The 18,715-nt window shown below is 37.9% G+C and overlaps 1 protein-coding gene across 3 annotated transcripts in view; it reads right to left on the reverse strand.

The window, feature by feature from the left end:
* DOCK4 (dedicator of cytokinesis 4) overlaps nt 1-18,715 on the reverse strand; it is a 455,246-nt gene that overhangs the window by 238,591 nt on the left and 197,940 nt on the right. For all 3 annotated transcript variants that reach the window (XM_059171596.1, XM_059171597.1, XM_059171595.1), the window contains exons 2-5: nt 11,801-11,884; nt 9,346-9,386; nt 7,292-7,347; nt 2,823-2,919 (exon numbers count right to left, since the gene is read on the reverse strand). In XM_059171596.1, the coding sequence (XP_059027579.1) occupies nt 2,823-2,919; nt 7,292-7,347; nt 9,346-9,386; nt 11,801-11,884 (278 nt within the window). The remainder of the gene's footprint in view (nt 1-2,822; nt 2,920-7,291; nt 7,348-9,345; nt 9,387-11,800; nt 11,885-18,715) is intronic.

The following is an 18,715-nucleotide window of genomic DNA, read 5'->3' on the forward strand; positions in this document are numbered from 1 at the left end:
TCCCTTTAGGGAAGGGACACAGGAACCCTGACATACCGCAGCCCTAACCAGCAAACCAGCCCTCCTCATGGGAAAGTATCAGGTATGTATCAGGTCTGGGCTGACAGCTGGTCATAAAATGGTGAGTCTTGAAAAAGTGGACTGTAAATACTGAAGAGTTATGAAGACTATTTAGAAAATATGAAAAATGCTCTTGGTTTAACATTAAATGAAAAGGGTAGAATATAATATTCAAGCCTTGGAATAAAACAGTATCTGAAAGTTCCTGCAATAAGTGCAAAATGTAGAAAAAAAGCTAATTGTGAGTATTTTAGAGAATGGGAAGTTTCCATTTGCCTCAAAATGAAAACAGCATGGGTTTGGAGGCAGCAGATCTACCTTTCGACTCAGGTTTTACCACTTAGCATGGGACCCTGAATAGGTTATCTCTGCTAAAGACATGAGAATAAATACAAGTTGGCAGAGCACCAGGGAAGAAAGTTCTAAAATATCCAGCCAAAGGCATGCACAGAAGTACTTAAGTAAAGGATGGCTGCTGAATTTCTCCTAAGATTTTTGTGATTATATTACCGGTATTTTATTAAGTGATATTTTAAAGAACATTATTTAGACTCTTACCAATGATATGAAAAAGAGCAACTAACATTTCTCAAGTATTTACCATGAGCTTTTAAGCTAAATGTTCTACTTATATTAAGTATATCTCATAAAATTCTTACAATTTACAAGATCTTATCCTCATCAAACATCTGCCAGTGGAGAAGCCAGGCACCTTAAAACCACTGGAAAAGAGCAAGGATGAACTTGAATCAAAACACTGGGCTCAAAACACCTGTATAAGGGAAAGAGAACCCGGAAGGCCCAACACAGCCGAGTCGGCCTCATTCTCAAGGTCGAAAATCTGTTCCCTTCAGGTTCAACTTCATATTTGTCCCTAACATAACTGACTACAATGCCAGTATCCAGGGGAACTTTTAAATCATTCTATCTCTGTGTCCATTACTCAGGACATGAGGAGGTGGAAAAGTTACTCCTAGAGCTTACAACACACAGATTTTCAAACCAATCAAGTATGTCCCCAAAATAGATGTTCACAACCTGAAAAGCAGGTAAAAATAGCTAGGTGAGGCAGAATCAAGAGGAAATTCAACTTTGTTCCCCACAAGCTGCCACATAAAAGGCAAAGTGCTGGTGTTCTATCTCTGCTAATGGAGGACGCTTACACTGCCATTCTTTTCATAACTCTTCTGTTGGGTATTTAAGATGCAATGATGTGAACATTTCCAATAGTTTCATTTCCACATATTATATACATTATTTTAAGTTGAAATAATACTTGGATTTTATATTCCTCGTAATATAAATTTTTTCAAAAATCTGGAAGGGAGGGGTGCCTGGGTGGCTCAGTGGGTCAACCTCTGCCTTCAGCTCAGGTCATGATCTCAGGATCCTGGGATGGAGCCATGCATTGGGCTCTCTCTTCAGCAGAGAGCCTGCTTCCCTTCCTCTCTCTCTGCCTGCCTCTCTGCCTACTTGTGATCTCTGTCAAGTAAATAAATAAAATCTTTAAAAAAAAATCTGGAAGGGAGATCTGCATTTCCTCTGTAACCTCTCAGCACAGATCCCTTGAGTTCAGTTACCTTGACTTTGCATTTACCTCATTCCAGCAAAGCTCAGACCGGCATTTCATCTAAGACTGTTTTGTGGATTTTCGTAATGAGTCCTAAAGCCACCAGCTCCAGGAGGGAGTGGTCAGTTAAATCCAACATCAAAAGGGGTTTTATTTTTAAGATTTTCTTGCCTCAGTGAAATATCCTATTGCATTTTATATGTAACAGACAATGAAAACTGTCATTCTGTGCCAATGTCCTTCACTAATTGGGATTTTCTCTTTGACAAGCTGTTTCAAATCGTTTTGTCAGGCTAAGTACACCTTTATATTTTGAACGCACTCCCTTCAAATGATTAAGCTGTTCCATAAATGTCTTTGAAAATAAAAGGAGAAATAGCATTCATCTTCCTCAAAGCTTCACCACCTCCAAATGTGTGCATATTCAGAGACCCAAAGTGAGGGCACTAGATTCACATCAGAATCCCAGCTCAGCCATTTTCCCACTGCGTAGGCCACAGCCAAGAACCTCATTCTGCCTCACGTTCCTTCTTTGTAAGCTGGGGATGTTCTCGGTCATCATTTCCTTGAGTGGGTGTATGGAGTTGATGAGGCATTGCATATGGCGTACCTCCCCATGGTTTGCAACACAGTAAGCTCTCAATAAGTATAATTTGTTGTAACAGGTAAATAAATACATAAAAGCATACTCTCCAGACATTGACCTGACCTCTTTTTTTTTTTTTTTTTTTTTTTCAGGAAATATTCCTTTCTCTTGTGTATTTAAAATATTCTGGCTCATTTGGCCTAAGGAGTCTGTCATTTTCCATATATTGAATCATTTATAGAAAATTAGAATAAAATACCACCGATACTCCAATTGCACTGAAAATAAATTTTTCTCCTTGAAAATTAAAAATACTCAGAAAGCCTGACACTAATTATTTCCATGTAAACCATTCTGATCGATGAGATGCCATAAAAATCATCTTTTACATTCCTGCATCTTGAAAAAAAAACTTAGAGAGCCCATGTTTAGTGGACACATGGATTACAGCAAGATTATGTCTTATTAGGCTCTGTATTTCTAACATCTGGAGGACCCCTAGTGCCTTAAACCAGGTGCTCAACAATTAGTCGATGCTAACTCCTGTTCAAGTTTTTCTTAAAATAATTCTCTATCCAAAAATTATGACACTAAAAAGTTACTTACCACATAGAGCTGTTTCCACATGGTTCCCCAGTCTCTTAATGTTGATGTCATTTCTGTTATAACGGAGTCTTCAGTGGGAATAACCATTTCAAATTGTCTGTGAAATTAAAGAGAAAAACAAAGTCTACATGCAATTATCATAGATAACAATCTTCTTTGAAATCCTCTGAAAGATAAAAGTGGGAAAGAAAACTGTCTATTATTTTGGGTTCTGCAGACTGTAACGAGGATCTGATTAGAGACCCATGCGAGGAATGTTATGTGGGTCATGGCAGAATAATACCAAAAGGTCCAGCCACTTCATCCACATCAAGTTTGAGGAGTGTGGTCAGAAGAAACAGTATCAGAAGACTTCTGCTCCAGCCACAGTGTGACCACTAAAAAACAACTCATTTAACCTCTCAAGCCCAAAAGCCTTCATGTAACATGAGGTCACCAAGTCTGCATAAATTATGAGATAGCTTTTGCTTTTCAAGCACTATGACCATAGGACTCAAAGGGAGTAACAGACTTTTTCAATGATCAGGGTATTATGGCTGCAAACTAACTTAGTGTTAGAAATATCTAGACACCAAGGTACAGATTAAACACTCACTTGATCTTTATTTTTTTTTTTTAAGATTTTATTTATTTATTTGACAGAGATCACAGGCAGAGAGGCAGGCAGAGGGAGAGAGGGAGGAAGCAGGCTCCCTGCTGAGCAGAGAGCCCCAATGCTGGGCTTGATCCCAGGACCCCGGGATCATGACCTGAGCCAAAGTCAGAGGCTTTAACCCACTGAGCCACCCAGGCGTCCCCACTCACTTGATCTTATCAACACTTTGTTTTCATTATTTGTACATGGGACCATGAAAAATGCTTAGTCTCTTAGTAATGTTATCATGCATCATTGAACTTAAAAGCTTTTGCTATCACAGATGTTCCAATATCCATTGCGCAATGTTCCTCTCTCCAATTAGGGTCCTATACCATTCCTGTTTCTTCTCTAAAAGCAAACCACTATACTTGGAAAACATTCACATAAACATCTCCTAGTGTATGTAAGTGGTCCTGATATTGCATGAAGCCATGGACAAAAATAAAATCCAAATTTCCTTTATCTTCCATTTCTCTTTGACATAAAACAACCTTTTTTTCCTCATCTCAAATTTGGTTTTTCAAATTCTTTTCAGTGTGTGTGCAGGTTAAAATGCCTAAGTGGCTATATCAGCACAACATCTCAAAAGAACGCTACCAGCTATTTGATAGGACTTATTTTCTTAACATGTATGTATTTTTTCAAGGACAACATCTAACAGGTACAAGGTAACAGCATTTGAGACGCCGAACCAGGTTGTCTAGATGATCAAGGGAAAATTACTTCTTAGCATGAGGCTAATAACTGCTCTGTTCTTTTGTGATGTTATATCCAAAGGGTGTATAATTGTCGTATGTAAAGCCTTCTTGACAGCAAGTAAGAGAACTAAAACCTTCACCAACAGAGGCTCATTTCCTCATTTCATAGGGCTGCTAAAGTACTTGCTCTGTACTTCCCTTCTTTCTAGGGCTTAAACACAGCTGAAAATGTAAAAGTGGGATTTAAAACTAGGAAAGAAAGTAAACAGTAGTATAGGAACTGCAACACACACAGAACCTTTTATCAAGTCTATGTGTGACATTTTCAAATTGGTAGCGCCTTTATTTTGCTTTTGAAGCAGCCATTGCAATTTACATGATGAATATTTGGAGACAGAGATTATAAAATGATCAGATGTAAGGTCAAGAAGGGAACAATGAATTTCCAGGACAACTCGACGCCCTACTTAACATTTAAAACGTGGCATGACCTCACGCAGCAATTAAACACTACTGAAGTGGCCTCGTTGTTCATAAACCGTAATTTAATTTAAGGACCCCCATCAGCCTGACAATGCTCTGAAGACCCAGGAACCAACAAAAGGGCAGTTCCATCTGTGAGACTTTGATTTGGGATTTGTTCAAACAAAATGTAAATTTTTAAGAAGCCTGACAAAATCACCATTTTTGGTGAGGCAGCTGTTTCCTCTTAATTATATCAAAACCAAAGTCAATGTTCAAACAGTTGTAAGTAGTGGCCCTTGATTACATTTTGTTCAGTTATCCTGAGATATACTTTGCAGCTACTTAATCATGGTGGGCCATCAGGCTGCTGATCCTAAAATAAGAGATGTTTACATCAAAATCCCAAAGAAGTCCCTCTTTGGGAAAGCAATTATCTGGTAATACGTGTTCTCAAATGTTTTCAGGCTTAAGTTTTCTTCCAGTTAACGGTCCTAGAATCTAGGATCTCAACCAATTCCAATAAATTTTTTTCTTTTTAAGAAAACAAACTTGGGGGCGCCTGGGTGGCTCAGTGGATTAAGCCTCTGCCTTCGGCTTGGGTCATGATCTCAGGGTTGGGTCTCGATCCTGGGATGGAGCACCAAATGGAGCTCTCTGCTCAGCAGGGAGCCTGCTTCCCCACCTCTCTCTGGCGGCCTCTCCGCCTACTTGTGATCTCTCTCTCTCTCTCTGCCAAATAAATAAATAAAATCTTTGGAAAAAAAAAAAAGAAAACAAGCTTGGGTTCTACCCCCAACATTCTCCTGCTACTTAATGTTCATGATGCCTTGTGTCACATGGGGAACCGACAACCAAGTCTTAAATTTACACAACTAAAATTTGAGACATCTATAGCCTTATTTAAACTTCCTCAGGCTCAAGGAAGGGGGCCAGACACGTACCAGTTACTGTCTAGGACAAAAATAAATAAATAAAAGAAAGCACTTGTTTTGATAATGACCCACCCCATTCTGCTTTGAGAGGGAGGACTTCCACTGGGTGGAATGATGCTGGACATCGTCTTTGCTAGCATCCTCTATTTCCCTTGTTCTGGGTGTTCCGTTGGGGCTGAGTGGCCCTTTGATCCACAGAGTTCAAGCCGTAGGGTGGGGCTTGGGGCAACGGCAGCAGAGAGAACTGGCTGCATGAGTCTACCTAGCTGGACACCATTAAGGGTCAGGGTAGAGACCCTGGGGTTTCCACACTGTCCAGCCCAGATCACTAGAGCAGAAAGATCAGAACAAAGAGTGAGCCTGTGGCTAAAGTATCTTCTATGGTTTCCTCTGGTTCACTTGCGGGGGGCTGGACAGTGTCAGAGTGAGCCTCGTAGGAGAACTCCGAAAGGACTGTTTACTCTCCTTGATTCATTTCTGGTGGGTTACAGCTACACAACCTTCCCAAAGGACACCCATTTATTAAAAAGGGTAGTAGCAGTTGTAATTATTTATATCAGAATTATGATTTTAATCTACTAGTTTAAATAATTACTACTGCTACTGCTAGTAATAGTAATATTGTTTAAAGTAGCATATATGTGTGTGTATGTGTATGTTTCTGCGTATATGGATACAAAGTATAAGGATCTCCTCCAGTTTTATCTATGTAAGTAACTCTCAGGGTATTTATATCATAGACTCTTGTCCACCTGCAGAAGTTATTTCAATGCACTAAGATTAATACTTTACCTTTATAGACAGTGGATATAATAATCATCTACGTAAATAGCATCCCTGGAACTCTTTTGGTAAAATTCAAGTTTGAAGATCTCATTTACTATTATTTAAAATGTGCTTTAGTCATCCAAGTAAACTGCTATTTTTTTCTATTTGAAGTAAAATGTAATTTTTATGGCTGAATCTGCATTGTTTCTTCTGTCATAAAATGACAATCATTCAATGGTCCAGTGAGTATTCCTTGTGGCACTGGCAGCAAATGTTTGGGTCCAAACCCACGGCCTACTGATAATGATTGGTCTGCTCATGATAACCGCTTAACTAAGCAAGTTCTACTGTTTTACACTATGATATTTTATTTGAATCATCTGTTATTCTGACAGCTCCTTCAAGTCCTTTTGCAAATCGACTAGAAAACCTTCTAAAATGTATGAGAGATCTTGGGTGATGAATGAGTTCAATCAAACAATAAACAGAAATGCCATTTCCTAAAATAGAAGAGTGGCTTTATGAAATGGTCACACAAGGATACGGTATGATCCTGAATTAGGAGAAAACAGTCAGACTTGGCTGCTTATAATCAGTGGTGAATCTAGGAAATTCCTGGGGTTTGAAACATGACTCAGCACTCCATGAGTTGGCTGCCATGCTTCTCCATACAGCAGGAAACCAAAAAGAACCAACTCCTTCTGCTTCAGATTAGGCTGATTCCATGATCTGTGGACAATGAGAGACCTGTGATGCCCTAGATTCTTCTCCAGTCCAGCACATCCAGATGGAGAGTATTACATTTTCTCTACCAGCTGCCTTTGTGTAATCCACCTTTATCAAACCACAAAGACAATGGCATGATCTCCTGTAGTTCATTTGTCAAGACAATTACTAAGCCTTTCAAATTCTCAACTAAGCAATGGTTCTGTGAAAATCCTCTCACTATTAATAAAACTCATTTCTTACCCTTTGTTCTTCACACAGGCATTTTTCAAGTGAACGTAGCTGGAAGGAAAGATACCCTGTGGGAGAAAACAGGAGGTTATAGCGCTAGCTGACTGATAACGCAGGAGTGTTTGCACAAGTCAAATATGTAAAATACAGTCATACAACCTGAAGAGTATCAGGAACAGGGAAAAACAACATCTCTACCGCACTGGATTCATTCCTTTTATTTCCTACTATTCACCAGTTTACAAACTCAGGGATTCTCTAAAATAATTTAAAAAAATTAAATCTCACTCAAAAGTATATTCTTTATAAAATAGAAAATCTTTAAATTTTCAGGAATTCTGCAGAGAAGACATGTTACAGAGAATAAGAATTTTTAAAATATTGCATTTTTTTAATATTGTATTAGCTTTTGTTTGTTTTGATAGTTGTTCCTTTTCTTCTCCCTGAAACAATAGACTCATGTCTATTTTAAAATATACACGTTAAAAAAAAAAAAAACATTATGAATTGGGAGACAAATCATATATTATGTGTTATGGAAGATCTTTGATGGAAACACAGCAGCAATTAATCACCAGGCTGCATACCGATGGAACAAAAATTAAACAAAAGACAGCATGCTACCTTAAAGCTTTTTACTGTAGGGAAAAGATAGGACAAGGAAATTGTTCCTTTGTTCTAAATGCGAAGTTGAAAGAAACAACATAAAAAAAATTAGCATCAATTTTATTGTCCATTAAATGACAATATCCTCTGAATGATTTTTGATGTATCATCAAATGACAAATTCAATTAAATATTTAGGAAAGCAAATGTCATTTGAATACATTATCACCTCTGCGGATCCAAGGATAACATAAAACTTAATAAGCAAACTCTGTACATACAACAGTAGTAAACAGACACATATGTTAAAAAATACATATTTTTTTCCTTCAAATTTTAACCCAATATGGTAGGATTAACAAACAGAGTAATTATAATTAATAAGAAAGAGTCAGAACTTGAGGTTAGAGGACTGGCAGAAATAATACTTTTTTTCAAAATTATTCCAAATGAATAATTAAGTACTGAAGCTACATTTGCATGTGCCTTGCAGATGTCCAAAAATAACTTTAAATGAGGGCTAAAGTATTTTAAAAAATTAAATTTCTACATTCTTTTGTCCTTCAGGCTCTCCTTTAGAATGACCAAAAATAAATGAAATACAGTTATTAAACATAGCTGGATGATCTAGAAAAAGGTGTGGTTAAGCAGAAAGATAGGCGGAAGAATTTAGATCACTAACATTATATCCCTAGAATAAGCAATGATACAATTTCTTATCTACAATCCTAATAAAGCCAGAATTAAACAAAGAAATGAACATGACATGCAAGAGAATATTGCAGAATGTGGGAAGTTTGGATGAAAGTTGGAGAGATTAGAACAAAGGAGACAAATACAGATAATAAATAGTAAGGACGTGTGTCAAGGTCATAAAGCATACAAATAAAAGGTCAAACAAAAATCATACTACTTCCTACTGTAATTCCTGAGGATGTATATGACCATATGAAGGATATGAGTCTGAGTTTTCTGTCTGGAATGGTAAAAAACAGGGAGAGCTTTATAATAGGTTTCTCCATGTTTCACATGCCCAAACCCAAAAGGGAATCTTATTAAGCTGCTGAAATCCACGTGTTTCTCCACACCACTCTTTTGCAAATGATATCACAGAAAACTCCAAGATTAAATACCTTTATTCAATTTTTCTTTTGGAATATCTACTTCCCCTGCTTTAATTTTAATTTCACTCTCTCTTAAACAGTTCAAAAAGATTTTGTTTATATACAAAGAGCTTATTAAGGTCTTCTCAGTACAAACTGCAAGGACTACGTAGGATTATCATTTCAGTAGCATCTTAACGATAATCCGAGTTCAAAGGAATTTCCCAAATTATGAAAATCCGTATTGCCATTTGGCATTTCAACTAAGACTCCCAACTGTAATTGCAATTGTAACATGAAGTAAAACAACTTTTTAAAAATCCCGTAATTATGATTATGAGTAGTATTTTTTATTACCTTGACATTTGGGTTTTTTAAGGCAAATCCTCTGTACCACCCTGTGGAGAAATAATCATGGTCATTATTTTGATAAACCATTGTAATATTTTAAAAGAAAAGAAATGACTACAAATAAGTCTGTCCTTTACTGATGGAATTTTACCTTATAAATAAATATTCTGTGTATGAACAAGATGGGAGTTGGACTGGGCTGAAGTGATTACTAGTTTAAGAATCCTATTAATAAACTGTTTAAAAAATTGTAATGGAGATTTATTTGGAAAATAGAAACATGCATAGTGGAAGCACAAGGTTTGGAATCAGAGTATTGGGTTTAAATCCTGGCTTTGCTACTTATCAGATTATTTTATTTTGGGCAAGATAATTTATGTGAGAATCTGTCTCAGGGAACTTCAAGAATCTGCACAAGATTTAATATGTTTCCAATTTCTCTTTGCCCAACTACAAGTATAGGTTGGGCTCAACCAACAGTCATAGGGTAAATTTGCACTTCATCCATCAAAAAAAGTGATGCAGGGGGCACCTGGGTGGCTCAGCGGGTTAAAGCCTCTGCCTTTGTCTCAGGTCATGATCTCAGGGTCCTGGGATCGAGCCCCACATCAGGCTCTCTGCTCAGTAGGGAACCTGCTTCCCTTCCTCTCTCTCTGCCTGCCTTTCTGCCTACTTGTGATCTCTCTCTGTCATATAAATAAATTTAATTTAATTTAATTTAATTTAAAAAAGAAAGAAAAGTGATGGGTACTCTTATCAGCAAAATGTCCTAGCACCTGAGCTCACCCTAACTTTTATTCTATAAAATGCCTATGACTCAACCTCCAAGCAATTCTGAATCAGTATTTTATAGCACTATCCTGAAAGAAGAATGTTATCTTTTTATAGTTTAAAAGAAGTATAAGGTGTATGTGTGTGTGTGTGTGTATATATATATATATATATATATATATGAAAATTTATGGTAAATATATACCCCTATAAATGTATTATTTTCAACTTATAGTTTCTTCAAGCATAGAACCATTTTGTTTATTGGTAATAAATTACCATATAACAAATATTTTGTAGTATTAGACTTTCTTGATTAATTGAATTTTTAAAAATAAATATTTGAACTTTGTATTAATATTAAAAACTTATATAAAATATTATGTAAAAATTTATATAAATATTCAATACAAATATTTAAACATTTTTTGTTCCTTATAAGATATATTATAAAATGCCATGCCTAACAGCTTTTAAATCAATTTGAAGAAAGCAAAATGAACTGAGCAGAAACTATCTCAGGATTAAGGAGATCCCTTAAAATATCCAAGAAATATATCCATTCTTAAATAATCATTTTAACAGAAACCAAAACTTTTTGAGAACTGCAAAAGTCTCATAGAGAGGTCTTTGTCAACTGTTTTTAGGTTACAAAACTGCTTCCATTAGCTATGGAGTCCATTTTCATGCACCTATTCAAAACAGATTTTATATTTATCTGTATACAAAGTAAAAACAGACAAAATGGATCTGACAATAACATGGAAGACCTGATTATATCTTTAAAGATATCATTCACAGTACACAGAATAAATGTTCATGTATCACCACCATTTAATGTAAGATTTTTAAGTAAATCTGACAGTTTGGTTTGGAGGAACACAGTTTAATGAATCTTGACATGACAGAATGTTATCATATTATAAGTTCCTATTAAGAATAACATTTCAGGAGGAAAATGTGTAGTTTTGGTTATACTTATAGGGCTTTAAAATGTGGTCATCTCATTAACGAGAAAAAAAATAGTCATTTCAACTGGGATCTTTGCGAGTAGGAGAGCTTAAGGATGTTTCATGGAATACGATTGGAAACACTTGACGACATATTAATTATCTTGATTTAATCAGTTACATGTTGCATAAACTAATAACCATAAAGTTCTTGCAATATATTCCACAAACATTTCAAATGCACTGAACAACTTTAGTTCAAGTTTCAGGGTGGCAGGAAAGAAGACAGCAGGACTAAAGTAGAGCTGGCCTTGGCAGAAGTCCTCCCCAAGGTATCTGATTACCTAAACTTGGAGAAGCCATTTCTGCTCTGGACCTCTGTTTCTTCCAGTCCTGGGGGACCTACTAGACCCTTGAGATTCTGAGAAAGCTCGTCTAGTTTGGCAAGGAGTCATGAACTCCCACAAATACAGTAGCCTCAAATGTTTTCTATGGTGGGATCTAGTGAATATAAGGAAATAATGTCAGGAAAAATGTATCAGCTTAAAGACAGCAAATGATGCTCTTCCATAAGCCAAACACTGAAGATGCAAGAAATAAGCTTTGTCAAAAATGGCTCACTGTGACCACTGGAAAAATCCTAAAAATCAACAGAAGGAAAGAATTTGCAAGCATTATGAACTGTCCAATGGTGAGGAGGTTGGTCATACAACCTCAAGCAATCTCATTAGCCCACTTACCATCACACTTCTCCAGGATCTGAACTGTATCTCCAATTTCCAATGACAGGCCATAGGGTACAGTTCCTCGAAAACTGGCAATAACTGTAAGAGATGTTATAGAATATATGAAGATAATCATATACGTTATAGCCAATTATACTGCTCACTATTATATGTCACTGACTAGGAAAAATGATGTGAAGAGGAAGTACACTTTGAGAGCTAAAACCTGCTGTCATACTTAAATTTTATATATTTTTGAAGAGCGTCAATCTTAAAGTTTACATACTTTGCCAACTTCTGGGTGAAGTAAGTGTTACAAATATAAATTTTAAAGATACGGAATTTACTAAAACAATACAAAATATCAAGAGTATCACTCAATAACCTATGTGACAAGATTATTTCCTCACAAGATCTGTGTCATTCTTGCTTACTGCTATATTCACTCTTCATCCAGACAGCCTGCCCACAGTTGTTACTCAGTACATATGTGCTCACTAACAAATGAGGAATACATATCCTACTTGCTGTCCAGCTTGGTTTAGACTTTCTATTATGTTGCTTGAAGGAGATTTCTCTTTCCTAGACTATAAGCTCCTAAAGAGAAGAGAGTGCATCTATTTACTTGCTAACATGGCCCCAGGGCTTAGCCAAGTATGTGGCATAAAAGCAATCTTCTTGTAGTAATCAATAGTAACACTGTATTTAGTCATGACTAGACTCCTCTCCTAGGATTAAACACACAGCCACCATGACAATTCCCATATGCCTTAACTCCTGAAATAGGGCGTGGGTGTCCAGAGGTGTGGGTAGGATGTCACTAGCCTTACCTAGTGGTTAAAGACTGACTAGTTTCTGAAACATTTCACAGGGCGGGGCAGGACTAGGATGTTAATATCAGATGAAGTGTGTGTAGGTTAGTCACCTCTGGGTACCTAGACGAGTTACAGAAAGAATGAAGCACAATGATTCTCCCCAGGAGAGTAATGTTTGAGTCAAAAAGGAGACAAGTATGGAGAAATAACAAAAATGCACCTCAATACATGAAAAAAAGAAAAGACATCTCCGGATCAATACAGCGTACAGTAATCAACTTTCAATTCACATTAAAAAAAATTTAAAAAGATAATAAATGCTTTGATTTTTAAAAGATCAAAATTTTGAAAGTGAATTTTATAATTCTGTCTGAGAGAGTGAGGTTTAGATACAACCCCAATCCCCAAAATAAATTAGTGCTACTGTTATGAATGTATTTTAAAAGCTTGAAGAAATGCATGAATCTGTCAAAAATCAGGACATGCCGATAAGTAATGGGCTTTTAGAGAGGTCTGAAGCCCTTTGATCATCTCAAAACAAAATTAACAGTTGAGATCAAAACACAGGACAAAATACAGTACATGAGATGGATGAAAATAACTGTAGAGTAACCAAGTTAGAACATTTTAGATAAGCACTAATTTGTGATGTCACTCTCTAACTATAACCATAAATACCATATGACCTCATATTGATGGGCTAGATGATGTTTGCTCAAAAATAATCCAGGGTCTGTGTATCTTGATGGATTATCTCAATTAACTTCCAGAGACCTCTTCTTATAAGAGATTAGAACTGAACAGATAGTAGACTGATAACAATTTAAAAGACTTCAGAGCAAGCTTGTACCCAGAACTGCCTTTCTGTATTGATGAAGTCACCTTGACCGCTCACAAGCCTCGTGGTTCCACACTGCTCCTCTTCGAGATCTAAATGCATGGACTTCCCAGCACAGCTTTCTCTATAGCTCTGACCACTCATAAATGTCCTTGTAACTCCCAAGGCTGCATTTCTCTCCTGGTCCTCATCACCTCCTTGAACAGTTAGTACCATTCATGGACTTCATTTCCCCCTCCTCCCTGCATGCTTCAGCCCACTCAATCCAGCCTTCATTCCGCTCTGAAACCACTCTAGGGAAGTCACCATCCCCTCACTGTGACCATAGACATATCACTTTCAGGAGTCTCTCTTCTATTGAACTGTGTCTCTCACACTCCCCAGACTTCTTCTGTAGACATTCTTTTATTAGCCCTCTTCATGTCATCCAGCATTCTGTGCTATAAAACAAAGGAGGCAGACAAGGTGTCCTCTGCTCAGTCATACCCCAAATCACAGCAAGCTCTTTCTTACAGGCCTCAGTGCCTTTATACATATTATTCCCTTTTGAGGGTTGCCAATCCCACTGCTTATACACTGCGAACTACGAGTAGTCTTAGTTTAAGTTCTAGCTCCAAGATTAACTCTTTTGGTTTCCTGATGCCATCCTTTTCCTCTTCTCATCTTCGCTTCAAGGGGAATCAATGACTCTCTCATCTGTGCTCCAAGAATACTCTGACCGCAACTTAAATAAGGTAAGGCACCATATAATATTACACCACTCTATTCATCTGTGTCTACTTGAGAACATGAACTATTTCTTTTTTTTTTTTTTAAGATTTTATTTATTTATTTGACAGACAGAAATCACAGGGCTTGATCCCAGGACCCTGGGATCATGACCTGAGCCGAAGGCAGAGGCTTTAACCCACTGAGCCACCCACGTGCCCTGAGAACAGGAACTATTTCTAATCCACTTTCAAGACCCAGTATATACGAGTATCTGAGTACAGGAACAGAGAATGAACACACACATGGAATAAATAAAGCCACTTAAAAATGGCACCCAGGTTTTGGAGATTCACAGAATATTAGCATCACCTCCTATAGCTGACAACACCTAAAAGTAGATATTAAACTGCAGATCACATAACAGAGTGGCACTTTTTCAAGATATGGTTCAGGCATGACTTTGAACTTTACCCTCTAAAATGGCAAGCCATTCTCAATCTTCAAGTTATACAAATAACTCCACCTTGTAGAGAAGTAAACTTGTCAATGGATGGATGATCACTATATTATTTACACTTCAGGTTATAAAAGAGAAAGTTGAAAGGGAACGGCCGTTCTTTTTTTTTTTTTTTTTTTAAGATTTATTTATTTATTTATTTGACAGAGAGAGAGAGAGAGAGAGAGAGATCACAGTAGACAGAGAGGCAGGCAGAGAGAGAGAGAGAGAGGGAAACAGGGTCCCCGCTGAGCAGTGAGCCCGATGCGGGACTCGATCCCAGGACCCTGAGATCACGACCGGAGCCGAAGGCAGCGGCCCAACCCACTGAGCCACCCAGGTGCCCCGGGAACGGCCGTTCTGAGCAAAGAAGCAAAAGATTTCAAAAAAGGAAGGGCCCATTTATATTAGTGGTCGTGTGTGATGTATCATAAATCAGGCAAACTTGTTTAGCAAAGCAAAGATTCACAAGATAACACAGGCTTTCACAAAACCTCAATTTGCATTTCCACCAAATATACTATGTGTTATTTTTAGATTCCATTGTGGATACAACTTTCCAACAAAATCCCTTTAAGTTTCTTTAGGCATTTTTGCATGAAACCAGTCTTTTTAACAAATAGGTGACAATCCACTTTGTCCCCTGTTATTCTAAAGAAGCTATGTCTTTATACAAAAGTCCTCAGTGTATACTTTCCAGGGGCATATCCCCCCCCCAGTAATACTGGGTCTACTGAACATGACCACACACTGGCTTGATCCCTTGATTCCCTTTAGTTTTCGTATAAACTGAACAACTTTAGTAACTACAGAAAAGATCACAGAGAATGAACTCTTCACAGAACTAAAAATGTAAAGGTCCAATACTATTGTTTCAGTCATGAGACTTGAGAGTATAATTTTAAATAGCACATACAAACTACCATATGGTATTAGGTTCATTACTGTCCACATGCTATTACATAAAAAAAAATTTTGGATTAACAAACATACATATAAACTGAAGTTATAACCAGGTCTTTTAAAAATATCTATGTAAAATCAAAGTGTTAAATGTAGAACATAATCATCTTGAAAATCATACCATAAACTGCTGCATATAATCACTCCTATTATTCCTTTATAAAATATTAATAATCTGTTTAGTACCTATTGACAATTTATCTGAAATTTAACGGCTGTGAAAAACATCCTCATATAGACTTGGAAATATTTTCTATGAAGAAGATAAAAAACACAACCGTTCTATGAAGTAGGGACTCATACCTTAGTTTCAGTGATACTGTTTGTTCATGCAAGCAACAAATTCACATTTTAAAACTTTGAAGCAGAAATGTCTGTTCATGTCCTCTGCCCATTTCTTGATTGGATTATTTGTTCTTTGGGTGTTGAGTTTGCTAAGTTCTTTATAGATTCTGGACACTAGTCCTTTATCTGATATGTCGTTTGCAAATATCTTCTCCCATTCTGTCAGTTGTCTTTTGATTTTGTTAACTGTTTCCTTTGCTGTGCAAAAGCTTTTGATCTTGATGAAATCCCAATATTGGGTATTTACCCTAAAGATACAAACGTAGTGATCCAAAGGGGCATGTGCACCCGAATGTTTATAGCAGCAATGTCCACAATAGCCAAACTATGGAAAGAACCTAGATGTCCATCAACAGATGAATGGATCAAGAAGATGTGGTATATATACACAATGGAATACTATGCAGCCATCAAAAGAAATGAAATCTTGCCATTTGCGACAACATGGATGGAACTAGAGCGTATCATGCTTAGCGAAATAAGTCAAGCAGAGAAAGACAACTATCATATGATCTTCCTGATATGAGGAAGTGGTGATGCAACATGGGGGCTTAAGTGGGTAGAAAAAGAATCAATGAAACAAGATGGAATTGGGAGGGAGACAAACCATAAGTGACTCTTAATCTCACAAAACAAACTGAGGATTGCTGGGGGGAGGGGGTTTGGGAGAAGGGGGTGGGATTATGGACATTGGGGAGGGTATGTGCTTTGGTGAGTGCTGTGAAGTGTGTAAACCTGGTGATTCACAGACCTGTACCCCTGGGGATAAAAATATATGTTTATAAAAAATAAAAAATTAAAAAAAAAACTTTTAAGCATTACAGAGAAACTCAATCACAGAGTTCTAGGACTTTTAAAAGCAAAAATAGAAAAAATGATTTTAAAAAACTACTCTAAGTCAATCACGTAGCTCTACAACACAGACAATAACAAGTTCATCATTATTGTCAAAGTAATATTTATTTGATTCTGCGCACCACAATTCAAGCCTGGCAAAGGCTGCCCCTTGCCCTTTGTGGGCTGACAATCTAAGATGAATGGAACATAATGTAAAAAAATAAAATAAAATAATGGAAATGCTTTGTCCCTTGTGACACAAAGGAAGGAAAATCATCTCTCAAAGTGAGAGTTTGGGCTTCATCTTTTTAATAATAGGATCTCCAACTCATGAACAGGTCATGGTCTGAAAGGTCACTCGGGAGCTGACTATTTACAACAGAGACCATGGTGCTATTGTTCTCAAATTCTGAGACTAGCCCACAGAATCTATTTAATACAAAAATGAAACTGCTGGTTTTCGCCACAAAAAAATGTGCTATGACTGCACCAGAAACCAAATGAGCATGTTGATGGGAGCAGTTGTAAAATCCAGAGGCACCGCAGTAATGGAAGACAATGAGGAAGCAGGTGTGGACCACGGAGGCACGCTAAAGAAACGCTTCCTCACAGCATATTTAAAACTGGTTCTTGCCTGTGTCCACATTCACTTCACATTGTACATTCAGCTCTGGCTTGTCACGGATGTATCTACATTTCGGTTTATCAGTTTTGAGTGTCATTGGTAGGAGGGGCAGCACAAATGGAAAAGTGGAGAAGGAAGTAGGATTTCTGAAGGACCTCCATAAGAGCTGGGAGAAACCTAAAAAGGGAAAGGAAATTAATGAGAAATTCTTTCCAGGGACTTTATTTCATGAAATGGTGAACTGGGAAAGGAGATAAGGGGTCACCTCCTCTGCACATGTACAAAATCCTCCTATAGGCAAAGATATAATATGGTGGGGAAAACCAAGATACTAGTCTAATCAAAGACTCTTCTTTCTTTACAGCTGTCTGGAATAGGGCTTGAGAGCAGACAGAAGTCACTTGGAGATTTCTACTGGTACTATCACTAGTATAGGACAGAACTGTCTTTCCCCAGGTACTTTTTTCTCTTTGCCTTTCACAAGTTAGGAGCCAAGCGGTCATTCCTAACCTCAAGGGACTCCAGGCTGGCTATCAGTATGACAGCAGGACTGTGGGAGCAGATGGCCCAGAAAGACTAGAGAAAAAATTCAGATGAAATGTGGGAGGGGGATGCCTGGGTAGCTCAGTCACTTAAGCATTTGCCTTTGGCTCAGGTCATGATCCCAGGGTCCTGGGATGGAGCCAGGTGTCAGCATCCCCGCTCAGCAGGGGAGTCTGCTTCTCCCTCTTCTCTGCCCCCTCCCCCACTCTCTCTCTCAAGTAAGTAAATAAAAAGGAAAGGGGAAGGCAGGGAGGAGAGAGGAGGGAGAAAAGAGAAAAGAAATGCGGCGAGGGTGGAGATGGAAGGGTAGCTCCAGAATATTGCTTTGATGCTGAAAATGAGCTAAGAAAATGAAAGAAATGCTGTGCTCCTCCTTCTCATCCTCAGACTTGCTGTGAGCTTGGGATCTGGCTCTGTTCGGGAACCGGCCCGTGCCCCCAGGCCTCATACACCTTGCAGGCACACCCGAGAGGCACAAGTGTGGGCAGACTTATAAGCAGGATTCCATTCCTACGCCAGCGTCACCGTGGTCAGACGTGAGACATGTCACATGACTCCCTTCTGACTTGAGTGACTAGAAATCCAAAGTGCACGGAGTAAAATCCATTCGCTTCCGACACTTCCCACAGATCACCTGAAAATGGATTGGTGTCCTTGGCTGTGAAGAGGATAGTTCTCCCGGGGATTGCAGAACTTCCTTCTGCTTGAACCACTCCCATTTGGACTCGAGGTAAACGTCAAGTCTGGTGGTGGCTGC

The sequence above is a fragment of the Mustela lutreola genome, chromosome 4 (genome assembly GCF_030435805.1).
Source record: "Mustela lutreola isolate mMusLut2 chromosome 4, mMusLut2.pri, whole genome shotgun sequence".
NCBI classification, from domain to species: Eukaryota; Metazoa; Chordata; class Mammalia; order Carnivora; family Mustelidae; genus Mustela; species Mustela lutreola.